Source organism: Neoarius graeffei, chromosome 5 (assembly GCF_027579695.1).
Source record: "Neoarius graeffei isolate fNeoGra1 chromosome 5, fNeoGra1.pri, whole genome shotgun sequence".
In the NCBI taxonomy this organism is placed as follows: domain Eukaryota; kingdom Metazoa; phylum Chordata; class Actinopteri; order Siluriformes; family Ariidae; genus Neoarius; species Neoarius graeffei.
The window spans coordinates 93,875,826-93,888,560 of NC_083573.1; the positions used below are offsets into that span (position 1 = coordinate 93,875,826).

A 12,735-nucleotide genomic window follows, 5' to 3' on the forward strand; every position below is an offset into this window, starting at 1 on the left:
TTTCACCTAAACCAATATGGCGGCTGGGTTGTCATGGAAGTCACATGACCAGTGACCCGGATGTCCGACTTCGAGAATCCACGCTCAGCCGGAAGGTCAGTACTCGCACAATTGTACATGTCTGGACATTCGGATCGATTTGTGTTATTCCGGAAACGCAGCTCAAGTAATTCTGAATGTAAATCAAGGCGTTTTCTGTGATGTTTGTGTACTAAACCTTTGAAAATGTTTTTTTTTTTTTAAGGGTAAAAGCAAAATTTCTGTAGTATTTTACAAATTGAGTTCGGGTTTGAAAATTAAATCAACTCATGAAATCACAGATCATAAAGCTGAGAGACATATCATGTGATTGAAAAAAAAATGTTCTGGTGATACGTAGAACCATTCTGTGGTTATGAAGAACCTCGACGGTCATCGCAATCAAGAAGAATTTCCAACACGACCAAAATAATTTCATTTCATGGAATTTCAATGGAAAATTTAACAGCCTCTTGTTGAACCGGTGATGGAAAATTGTCAAAAAAAAAAAAGCATTTCTGTTTCAATACAATTTTAAAATTTGGCTCGACAATGACAATTTCGATATCGAGTCATGATGTCAAGGCGTGTCTGATTCTGAAATCAGCACTTTTCTCAAATCGTAAACATATCTTCAATGTCTAATTATAAAATATAATAATAAATAAAACCCCTTTTCTCTTCCATGGTTCAGTGCACGATATTAATGAGGTCAGTGATTATGTTAATTGGACCAATTGTTTACGCCATATTTTAATTAGTTCTCCGTGCTCAGGTCGGAGCTTTAAAAAACTTTCTTGGAAGCCTGAGATGGTGTTATTTCACATGAAGAAGCATTTCTGATTAAATCACGGAGCAGTTGCAGGTCAGATCAGTGCTTTGTCTTTGTTTTATTATATCATGTATGATGATGATTATGATGATGAATAGAAGAAAATAAAACGTGCATCATCGATTCACAGTATATGCGATTGCTAAGTGTGTGATATAAAAACATCTGATGCTCTGAAACAAAAGGCTGGTTTGGAGTGTAAAGAGCCAAAATGTGGCAAACAAGACGTAGTAAATGTATTTGTTAATCTGGATCCCGGGGATTTGCCCATGCATTTCTTATAAATGCGTACTAATGTTTGTCCAGTGAAGCACACCGAGACACGAAAGATGCCTTTTTTTTTTTTTTTATAAAGTGCATTAAGTTTACAAATTACTCCCCTAACAAATAACCATTCCAGGCACTATTTGAAGTGCCATTATCCGAATGTTCCAATCTAGTGCTTCACCTCCAGATTTTATCATTTATTATACTGATGAGATGCAATTAAAAGAGCAGATGTCCACAAGCTGCCTCATCTGTGACGGGTAAATAAAATACCGTCTGACGTAATGAGACGACATGGAAAAAAAACCCACACACACGAGAAATGTTTGTCTTTTATAGAGCTCGCTTCTGATGAAAGAACAGGTAAAGACGGACTCTTTGGGACTCTTTTTCAACCGAGAGTTTCATCATATGGAAGGGTCAAGCATGTGTGTTTCATCTTTTAAAGAATATAAACATTAAATCTGAAATAGGTATTATAGATACACTCTAAAAAATAATGGGGCCAGTACTGGTTCTTCAGAGCGATGCCATAGAAGAACCTTTTTCAGGGCTTCAAAGAACCGTTCATGCAACAGTTCTTTAACCTCCTAAGGCCCAAGCTGTTTTTTACATGCATTTTTTATTTCTCTTTGCTATTTGGGCTTATTAGAACCTGATTAGAATAAAAACTAAGCATCATCTTTTGATAAGATGTACTTTTAGAGAAAAAGTATGTCCACATATGTGGATTCTTGTTCCGAATTTCCATAAAGTGCTGTCCACGCATGTGACCGCTAAGCCCTAGGAGGTTAAAGAACCATTTAAACCATTTGTTTGAGCAGTGAAGACAGATTTGTGTAAACATAGCCTATGTGCATTGACCAGCAAATGGTAAGAGAATGCCAGGCTCTGAAGAACCATTTCCAATGTAAAGAACCTTTCACATAATGTAATGGTTCATCACAGAGTTTTGACTCTCCATGGAACCATCCAGAGATTTGAAGAACCACTGAAGCACCTTTATTTTTTAGAGTGTATATGAGTATTCACACACACACACACACAAATCTGACTTACAGCACATGTACTGTATTTCGTGGATAAGGACACTGGGATGTCGACTTTTCCAATCCCTTGACATGACAATATAGTGTGAAGATCCCTGCGAGAAGTCTACACCCCTGTCACAAACAACTAATTGGAATGACCCCATTTAGCAACACTGTCAAGGGAACGCGACAACACACACTTGCGAGTGGCTTCACCAATCTTCCGTGGTCCAAGCGTAATGACACGACTGATGCTCGAGAGGTCATAAAAAAAAACCTTATGACTCATGTTAGTTGACGGCTCTTTCTTTAGCAATGTGAACCGAAGGTCTGTTGTTGTTGAGAATGAAATCAACAACAACAACAACAACATTGATGATGTTATTGATATTTGTTCAATGCTTGTTGATGTCTTTGTTAAAAAGTAAAGGTTATTATTCTTGGAAACATTTCAATTCTGTTTCATTTCTCTTTTTTATGTGTTACTAACCTCTCGTCGATTTCTCATCAATCCTTATGTGCTTTCAGTAAGTAGCATTCTTCTTCTTCCATGGATTTGCTCAACAGTCATTGTCTGTTCTTCACCCCAATAATCTCAAACACATTGCTGTGATATGTGTGTTCTATTCCCACACCACTTTTTTTTTCTTCCCTGCTATGAATAATTCAATAATTAAAAATTGAATCTGAATCCCCTTCCATGCTGATGTCAAGACTTCTTCGGGCCACGGACGTCTTTCCCACGGAAGCGGAGATAGATGGGAGAATGCACTCACTTTGGTGACTTTTCGAAAAGGATTTGGCGAGTGCCGTGAAAGCACATACACCCCAAACCGACAGGCCTGGTGTCAGCCAAAGGTCAGGGATAAGCAAGAGGCCAGAAATGCCAGCAAGATTTAATTTTCAGTGGGGGAAATAATGTGGCATGCATCTCTGAAAAGCCACTGTGCATGTCATTTATTCATCCATTCATTCATTTGTAGCGTATTCTTTGTACCAGTGCTCCCGTGCAATGAGACAAGACACTAAGAAATGTGATCATGAATGTATAACATAAATGTACATACAGTATACATATATTATACATATGTTTATTACAATGCAATAATACATGCAATAACTGTATTCCATGCCTGCTCATTATAACCTACTCCAGGTCTTTTTATGTTTGTTTGTTTGTTTGTTTGTTTGTTTGTTTGTTTTTGTGTGCAAACACCTTCGTGCAAACGCAGACGCTACGCTCTCAAATGTGATTCATCTCACTTCTCAACCAGTTTGAATAATCTTCAATCATCAAATGCATCGGCAAAATCTTCATATTTAAGATGTTTCCTTTTTCCCCCCCTTCTTTTTTTCTTTCAAACTTAAATTTGACAAATAAAGTGAAGTTTATGAAGGAACTCTGTGTATAACTGCAGCTCAAGGCATGTGCATTATGAAGTGACATTACATCTCTCTCTCTCTCTCTCCGGTGCTCACATTACTAACATTAACTGCAGCCATGTTGGGAAGTCAACACTGACTGTGTGCTAACCGCATGAACTGGGCTCGAGCTGTAATAGCTTCGATAGAAAACACACACACACACACACACACGCGCACACACGCATGTGTCTCCACTGATGGGAAAAATCATGCTCAGTGTAACAGGGTTGAAATATTTCTACTCTTAATTGTAAATAATTGAAACATGACGCATGTCTGAAGGTATTTGTGTGAAGGAAAGTTCTAGAAAGTTGCAGTAGCTCCTTGCTCTCATTGCTATGTGTGTGTATGGTGCATAGGTACATGGAGTTGCACTTTGGATATGAATCAGTCTTTCATATATATATATATATATATACAGGGTTGGTCAAAATTAGGTTAACACATAAAAACAAAATATACATCGTATGTGCAAAATGATTTTACAGGACAGTCAAGCTGTTCACCATTTCGTGTTCAACACACAAAAAACCAGCGAGCAACAGAACCATTTAATCTGTCACCCATGGTGTACATCTATCTGCAGGAGAAAAATAATCCAGGAGTGTTCACATAATTTTGACCAAGCCAAAATTATGTGAACACTCATGGAATATTTTTATTATTCTTTAAATTGTATTGTTGCTCGCTGGTTTTTGTGTGTTGAACACGAAGGTGAACAGGTTGAGACGGTCCTGTAAATCATCTTGCACATATGAATGGTTTCTACCATTGAAGTGTTCACATAATTTTGACTAACCCTATATATATATATATATATATATATATATATATATATATATATATATATATATATATATATATATATATATACTCAAAAAACCATGATATATTTCATGAGCTGTAAATGTGCATGGAGACTCAATATCTATCTATCTATCTATCTATCTATCTATCTATCTATCTATCTATCATGTAACATAAATATAATTTTCAAACCCTACAACTGCAATGTGATGTGTTAATGTAGAAATCCATTCAAAAAAATCCTCGACCTTGCACAACTTTTAAAATATTAATGCCTCTGACTCAGTACCAGACTCCTGTCTGTAACCTGCACATGGACTTTTTCCAGAACAGAAATAAAATAGAAAATAATAATAATAATAATAATAATAATAATAATAATAATAATAATAATAATAACCGACTATGAGGAACTGTTTAGTGAACCGCTGCTCGATATTGCGCAAAGAAAAACAGTAATAATAATAAAATGTTATCTGAAGGCAGCCAATAACAGAAATGGAACACACACACACACACACACACACACACACGCATGCACGCACGCACGCGCACTTCATTGTATAGATCAATACATAACACTTTTTTTTTTTTTATTGCTCGTCTAACGGTGCATGAATGAAAATGTACCAGAACCTTAGAATAGATATCGAGTGTTAAATAGAGTCGAACAATTCATTTTATTACCATCACTCACACATCTCAAGACCTAATAACCCGTGAAAAAGAGAATATGAATGTTATGGGGGGGGGGGGGGGGGTATATAAAAAAAAACACCTCAGACTTCACACGCTCGCACCGTATTCCCTTCCTTATTTCCTCAGCACGGTATGTTATAGGCTACCCATCCATCCTTTAACTTAGTATTTATTTATTTATTTATTTATTTATTTTCCGTGCAGTCGTGCTTGATTTGCACACTTGTGCACCTTTAAAGGAGGTGAATGTAAGCAGTGCAGCCTATAGTGCACACTACTAAATAGTCCAGATGTGTTTGTTTGTTTGACACTGTAGAGCACAAATGCAATTAAAAAAAAATCGAATAGATTGTGCATCTACATCAAAATGGACACAAGTAAATCTAAATCTCTGTAGTTTTCTAAAAAAGTCCATTTGGTGTGTAAAAGTTACACTGGGCAACACTGATGGTCATTTACCAGGCATGATGATGATAGAATTAATTCGGAATGTTAAGGGTTAATAATCAGAAATGAATGACTCCAGTGTAAATGCTGTTCAAACTCCTCAAAATAAAATGCAATTCCTGAAGCCTGTATATTTAAAAAAAAATAAAAAATCCTTTCCTTGTGTGTGTGTGTGTGTGTGTGTGTGTGTGTGTGTGTGTGTGTGTTTAAGCCTGAGTTTAGTTTGCTCAGTTTGTTTTGCGTTTTAGACCCTGAAATAAAATTTTAAAAATAAAAAGAATAATTCTCCCAATTTCACGCTTAGGCCGAAGGTTAAAGATATTTTTGGTCATTATTATTATGATTGTTATTATTATTAATTTTTATTATTATTATTATTATTTCCTTGCATGCTGAAGTTAGAGTCGTCTATTTGATGTGATCTCTGCCTAATGGGGCGCTCAAGCACGCAAAGCAAAGCAAAGCAAAGCAGTGAGGAACAAAAGCCCATAGCACTGACTCTCTCAGACTTCTGGCTTTAAGTGCAACAGAACCCCCCCCCCCCCTCCCACCACCACCCATCCTCCTCCTCCTTCTTCCTCCCTCCCCCTTCCTTCCCTCCTCCTTCTCCTTTCCTTTCCTTTCCTTCCCTTCCACACACACACACACACGCTTCTGCAAAACTATTGGATCAGGACATAATTAGACATAACAATTAAGCAACGTCAGCAAATTAGCAGAGGCCACGTTGACGCTCTAAATAAAATAAAATACAATTCGTCACGACTTGTCGTTTAGGTTCAAATGTGCTCAACACGACACGAGGGACTCGATCGGATCGTGCTCACACTGAAATAGTATTCGACAACAATTGATAATTATTTTTCTTTTAAATAATTTGTCTTGCTGGATTAGGTGATGCGATTAAACAAAGAAGGGATGCGATCTGATGCAATTACCCTCCAGTCCTGACGAGACTAGAGGATACACATTGTGTCCTGAATGGGATTGAGATGTTAAGGGTTAAATTGTAAGTTCAGGTCAGGTTTACATGTCTATTTTACAACAGCAGCATCAGCAAATAATAATAATAATAATAATAATAATAATTGTGTTTTTCTGTGAAGCTATATATATAATATTATGTATTAGTCTAATTTAAGAACCTTGACATTTCTATCAAGCTTTCAAAAAAAATTTTTAAGTGCATATGTTTGAGCAAACAAACCAAAACCCCAAACAAAAAGTATTGAAGGCATACTGAATGTTGTACGTTTAATTCCTTTAATATTGTACGAAATCGTAACCAAACATTATTTGGAAAACTAAATTTTACACACCCTACCAAACGCATTTCTTCATAAATACCGAGAAGGCCTATAGATGTCTATAACATGATTAACCGGGTCCTTTACATGCGGATCAATATGGGAACCTGAACCGGAATACATGCAGGGCATCATTTCCTGCAAAAAAAAAAAAAAAAGTGGCATTGCAATAGACAGGATGTTTTTTTTTCCCTCTCTCTTCTTTTTTTTTATATATTTTTATATCACTTATACATAAACAAGATTGACACGTTTCAGGCTTTCACTACACAATTTATCGACATGACATTAAATAACAACAATTGTGCTACTCAGACTGGACTTTAGACGAAATGTTGCACTGGATACAAAAGCACATTAATACTAATAATCGGTTAGGTAAACGTGTAGACGGTAGAATAATAATAATAATAATAATAATAATAATAATAATAATAATACTGAGTAATTCACATTTGGTACACATTAACTATAACATTCTCCATTTTCAGTCAAGACTAAAATCATCGCAATATTCGTAAAGCCATCTCATTTTCCATATATCTAGGGACCACATTTTTTTTCTCTCTCTCTTCCTTTTCTTCTTCTTCTTCTTCCTCTTGTTCTTCTTGTTCACAAATTCCCTTAAACTGTATTATGACTATTTACAAAATAAAAATATTACATTTTAAACTAGGTAAATCTTTATGTACAAAAAAAAAGGCAGGGATCTTTTTTTTTTCCTTTTTTTTTTACCTGCTTGTATGTAGCATGCAACTCATCCATCCCCAGTCTCTTTCCCAATACCACACACAAAAAAAATTAATAATAATAATAATAAAAAAATAAAAAAGGAAGAAAAAAACAATTAAAGAAAAAATTAAAAAATATATATATATATGTATGTATATCAGGGAAAGACGTTTTAGTCTATTTATTGTGGTCGGCCTCGAACCGCGTCCATGCACTCATCTTTTTCTGCTACATCACCAGAAAACAACCGAGGTTCTCCATTTTTTTTTTTTTTTAATTTCTCTCTTCCTCTAAGAGTCCTTGCGAGAACAGGCTGATTGTTTTCATTTCCAAGCAGTCTTAAAATCTGCAGTCTTTTATTTTGTTGTTGTTGTTGTTGTTGAAAATATTTACACGTACCATTCGTTAAAATTTGAGGCCAGGGTGGAGGTGGTGGTGTGGTGCACGGTGGAGGAGGCTGAAGGCGATATGGAGCTGCTGCCCTGGTTCTCTGTGGATGGAGACACGATGGTAGGAGGAGTGGAGGACTCGTAGCCCGAGCTGGCTGCTGGAGACGGCTGGGAGCCCTGAGATGAAGACTCGTGAACCTGAAATTAGAAATATACCACGTGTGTGTAGATATATCTACAAATATAAATATCACATATAGAAACATGTGATCATGAATGGATTTCTTCTTCCAGAAACTAACGATCAGGTCAGACTTCACCAGAGTGAGCCGATAATTAATAAATAAATAAATAAATGCGTTTAAAAAAAATTAAAAAAGACTATCAATTGTCTTTGAGAGTTATTTAAATTTTAAAGTGCAACATTACATATATTTGTTGCAGATTGATATTTTGTTATTTCTTTGTTGAGGTATTTATTTGTTTATTTTTATGACGCAACAAAAAATAAACAACTTCAAAGAACGAATTAACGGGGAAGGAAGGAAATGCAAAGCCGCACGCCTTTTCTAAACTCCTAATCTTTGCACTATTATTCGAGCAAACATTTTTTTTTCCATTCCCTCTCGAGATGATTCTCTCTCTCTCTCTCTCTCTCTGTAAATAACACTCCAGAAAGAAAAAAAATAACATTAACGGGAACAATTCACAAATGCACAATTAAAAAAAAAGTGCAAACAAAACAAAGATGCATATATTTATTGCAAATGTGTTCACATACCTTCATGTGTTTCCGGAGGGAGCTGGGGTGTGTGTATGATTTGTCGCACATTTTGCACAGATAGGGTTTATCTGACGTGTGGACGTGCATGTGTTTCTTTCGGTCGCTGCTGTTAGCAAACCGTCTGTCACAGCCGTCAAACTCACACTTAAAAGGTTTTTCACCTACAGCACAAAAGCGACAAAAAAGAGAAAAAAAAAAAATATATATATATATGTATATATGCAGTCAGGCTTTGTTGTTGTTGTTGCTGCTGTAAACTCGATAGCTGTATTTAAAATGCACCATCAATTGTAAACAATTCAAACTGCATCCCTGCAATTAAATCGTGCAAATAATTTTACTCTAACAACAAATCAGCTTTCTCATATTTCTGCGACTTTACACTAAATTATATATATAAAAAAAAAAACACACGCACACACACATACATTTAAAAACATTTAACGCAACACCTATCGTCAGGGTAGTGCATTAGTTATTTACCTTTATTAATGTCTAATTAAATTAAGTCTAGACTGTCTAATAAACTCAGATTTAAAAAAAAAAAACATCAGGTGTGAATAATTCAAAAGTATTATATAACCAGAACATTATTATTATTATTATTATTATTATTATTATTATTATTATCTTAATCAGCTTTAATAATAATAATAATAATAATAATAATAATAATAATAATAAGGGTGTGTGTTACCTGTGTGCGTCCTCTTGTGAATTTTGAGGTTTTCTGATCTTGCAAACACTTTGCCACAGCCAGGGAACGGACACGGAAACGGTTTCTCTCCGGTGTGCACTCTGATATGGTTCACGAGCTTATATTTGGCCTTGAACGGTTTCCCTTCCCGTGAGCACTCTTCCCAAAAACAGACGTGATTTGACTGCTCGGGTCCGCCGACGTGCTCCACGGTCAGGTGAGTGACGAGCTCGTGCATGGTGCTGAAAGTTTTGTTGCAGGACTTTTTCGGGTTGCTGAGCTGCTCCGGTTCGATCCATTTGCAGATGAGCTCTTGCTTGATCGGTTGCCTCATGTAACGGAAGAAGGCACCGGCGCCGTGATGTGCAGCCATGTTCATGTTGACGGGGCCGTAGCCGTGTAGCTGCGTTGAGGCGTAGTGTGGATCGGACCTGGGGCTCGCCACGTGGCCGTACTGCTCAGCCCGGCCGTACACATCGCCGGAAAAGCCCAGGCGCATCTGGCCGTTCACTACACTCGAGGCGGACGCGTGCGTCGCTGCTTGCTCGTGTAGTCCTGGGAAAAGCAGGTGCCCGGCGGCGTCCGAGTGCCCGTGCGGCCCCGCGAAGCTTCCGGCGGCAGAGGCGAAGAGGCTGTGCTGCGCGCCTGTCGCGTCTCCGAACCCCCGGTTCCGGAAGAGAAAGTCCCGCGTGGAGTTGAACGCCGCAGCTGCAGCCGTAGAGTACGAGCCGACGTGGGTCGCGTGGTGATGGTGGTGGTGATGGTGTCCCAGGGCGGCCGCGGCCGCGTACCCGGCGGGCGCCTGCGAGGAGAACGCTGCCTGGCCGGCGGACCCGAGCTCGTGCGAGCCGTGGTTGATTTTGAACGCGCCCATGCCGTCTGCGAACGGATTGATCCCCAAAGCCACCTCTCGGTCCGCCACTTCACCCGCTGAGTGATGTCTGGAGGAACCGAAAGTAGTCACTCCGATCGCCGGATACTGCGCTCCTGCGTCCAAGAGCATCTTTAACCCGCAACAGGAGCAGCCCGAGAGAAATCACGCAACAGCAACTCTATAACAACTGTCTCTCTGCTGGGGTTATTTCTCTCTCACTTAATGCAACCCAAGCAAAACTCCACTCTCCTGTTTACTTCTATTTACTTTTCTTCTTCTTCTTCTTTCTCTTCTTCTTCTTCTTAAGTGGAGAGGGAAAATCTTTCCCCCCAAGTCCAGCTCATCCAAGGATGCGCGCGCGCAAAATCACGCGCGATTTTTGTTGTTGTTGTCGTCTGTGTCCCTTTCTGCAGGTTGATCTTCTTCCCCAACTTTTTTCACCTCCTCCTCCGCGAGTCGAGCTGCTTCGGACTGATAGTCGCAATCATTCCTGCAGATAAATGAATTGAAAAGACAACACACAGTCCACCCCTGATGAATGGGGAGGGGAGGGGAAGGGAGATGGGGGCAGCACGTGACCCCCGTGCGTGGCCGGTCATTGGTGAGCGTAAGCTTCTTTTGGCCTCCTCCTCCTTTTACTAACATTCACCTTTACCAAATAACAGAGCGAGCTTCCTCAGCGCCGGCGCGATTGGTCCGTTTACATCATCAATCTGCGGTATATTGTATATAGTGAAGAGGCAGACTGACTGTTGATTTCACCCTGAAATTCAGGAGGAGAAAAAAAATAAAAGAGAGAGAGAGAGAGAGACAGAGAGAAGAAGAAGAAGTCAGAGTTTGGGGGATGCACAGGCCATGGATGCAAGGTTTTCTCCCTTTTATGTTTCCATTTGCAAATCTGCAAAGTGAAAAATAAAAACCATGAAAATACATATTATTATTATTATTATTATTATTATTATTATTATTATAGAACAAACGCAATTGAGAAATCCCACTCACACAAAATGCAAATAAATAAATAAATAAATAAATTTTACTGGGGGAAAAAAACAGAAATTAAGACACAGGTCACGAAGATCTTGAACAAATTGATGTTCTCCATAAAATCAGTTTATAGTGTTATGATGTTGAGTGACTTTCGTGGGCGTGCTGCACTTTAAATTCCGTTTTGCATTTAATAAATAAATAAATAAATAAATAAATAAAGCCATGAACCCAACCCAGGGACAGCACCTGATTCAGACACACTGCCTTTTTTTTTCTTCCCAAATATTTATTAATGCACATACTTCCTGTCTTTATTATCAGCATTTATTGAGACTCGACCACTCCTCTACTGGCACGAATTCAACTTTCATAAAATATCTGTCGATGCTTTAGGCTAGTAAACCAGTGGAAGAAAAAAAAAGTGTGTGGGGGGTATAGTTGCGTGAAGAAAAAGAAGAAGAAGAAGAAAAAAGTTGTGGCTTGTCGAAGTTATCAAGTGGGATTTGCGGTACTCTCACTGCAGGAAACTCCGGGCGGCTGCAGTTCAAAGCCCTACGAGCCATGAAAATCAAATCCGGACTGCAGCCTTCTGCTCTGTACATTTTCCACTTCATTCCAGACAGAGAGAGAGAATGGGGGGATGAGGCTGTTGTCTTGAATATTTTGTTTGAGGGCGCTTTTAGAAAGAATTATGGATGGTGTCTCTTCAACAGGTGGAGTACGGTAAGGGAAAAGGCTGAAGTTATACTGAGCGCCAAATGGTCAAGGGGCTTGGCTACTGGAAGTGACGTCAGAGTATGAGATATTATTATTATTATTATTATTATTATTATTATTATTATTATTAATTTTTGCATGTCGGATTTGTTGCTAGTTTTTTTTTTTAAATGAGGTTGAAAAAAAATGATGAATGCAAAAAGTCTCCTTGTGTTGCATTGGGGGGAAAAAAATGCTGAATTTAACCCCAGTAGTGGATTAACACGGATTTTTCCACACTAACACTAAACACGTAGAGAAAGTGTCTCAAAATTAATTTCATTTTTCCCTATTATTATTATTATTATTATTATTATTATTATTATAACAGTGCAAGAAATAAACTGCGTTTTGTTTTGTTTTAGGTGATACAACACAAAACGTTTTCTTTTCAGTTTATACTCTAAATTAAGTCTTTTATTCAATGTTCTAATCCACACCATATGTTTCTTCTTCTTCTTCTTCTTTTTTTCCAGTTTACACAACAGCACCAACTCGATCTATATTTAACACGAGCTAGAGTGGAGTTACATTTTCATTTCAGTTCGCGTCATATTTCACACAATGTTTACTTATTTTTACCACGAGATGGTCTGGAGTTGTCACTGAAGGTCTGATAGATCAACCCCAGAGTGCACCCAGGAGAATTGAGAATGGCAATTTACTTCCATCAATTATTA

General features: G+C 38.0%; 1 protein-coding gene across 2 annotated transcripts; it reads right to left on the bottom strand.

Annotated features, from left to right (window-relative positions):
* Positions 1–6,849: 6,849 nt before the first annotated feature.
* Positions 6,850–11,014, bottom strand: zic1 (zic family member 1 (odd-paired homolog, Drosophila)). Of its 2 annotated transcripts, XM_060920732.1 has the most exons (4): positions 9,436–11,014; positions 8,736–8,899; positions 7,965–8,152; positions 6,850–6,971 (listed from the first exon to the last, which is right to left on the bottom strand). In XM_060920732.1, the coding sequence occupies exons 1-4, from the start codon at positions 10,436–10,438 to the stop codon at positions 6,965–6,967; spliced, it is 1,362 nt and encodes a 453-aa protein (XP_060776715.1). In that variant the 5' UTR covers positions 10,439–11,014; the 3' UTR covers positions 6,850–6,964. The 2 variants fall into 2 exon arrangements, with proteins under 2 accessions (XP_060776715.1, XP_060776714.1); XM_060920731.1 differs by lacking the exon at positions 6,850–6,971 and having other exon boundaries at positions 7,086–8,152.
* Between the last annotated feature and the right edge of the window lie 1,721 nt (positions 11,015–12,735).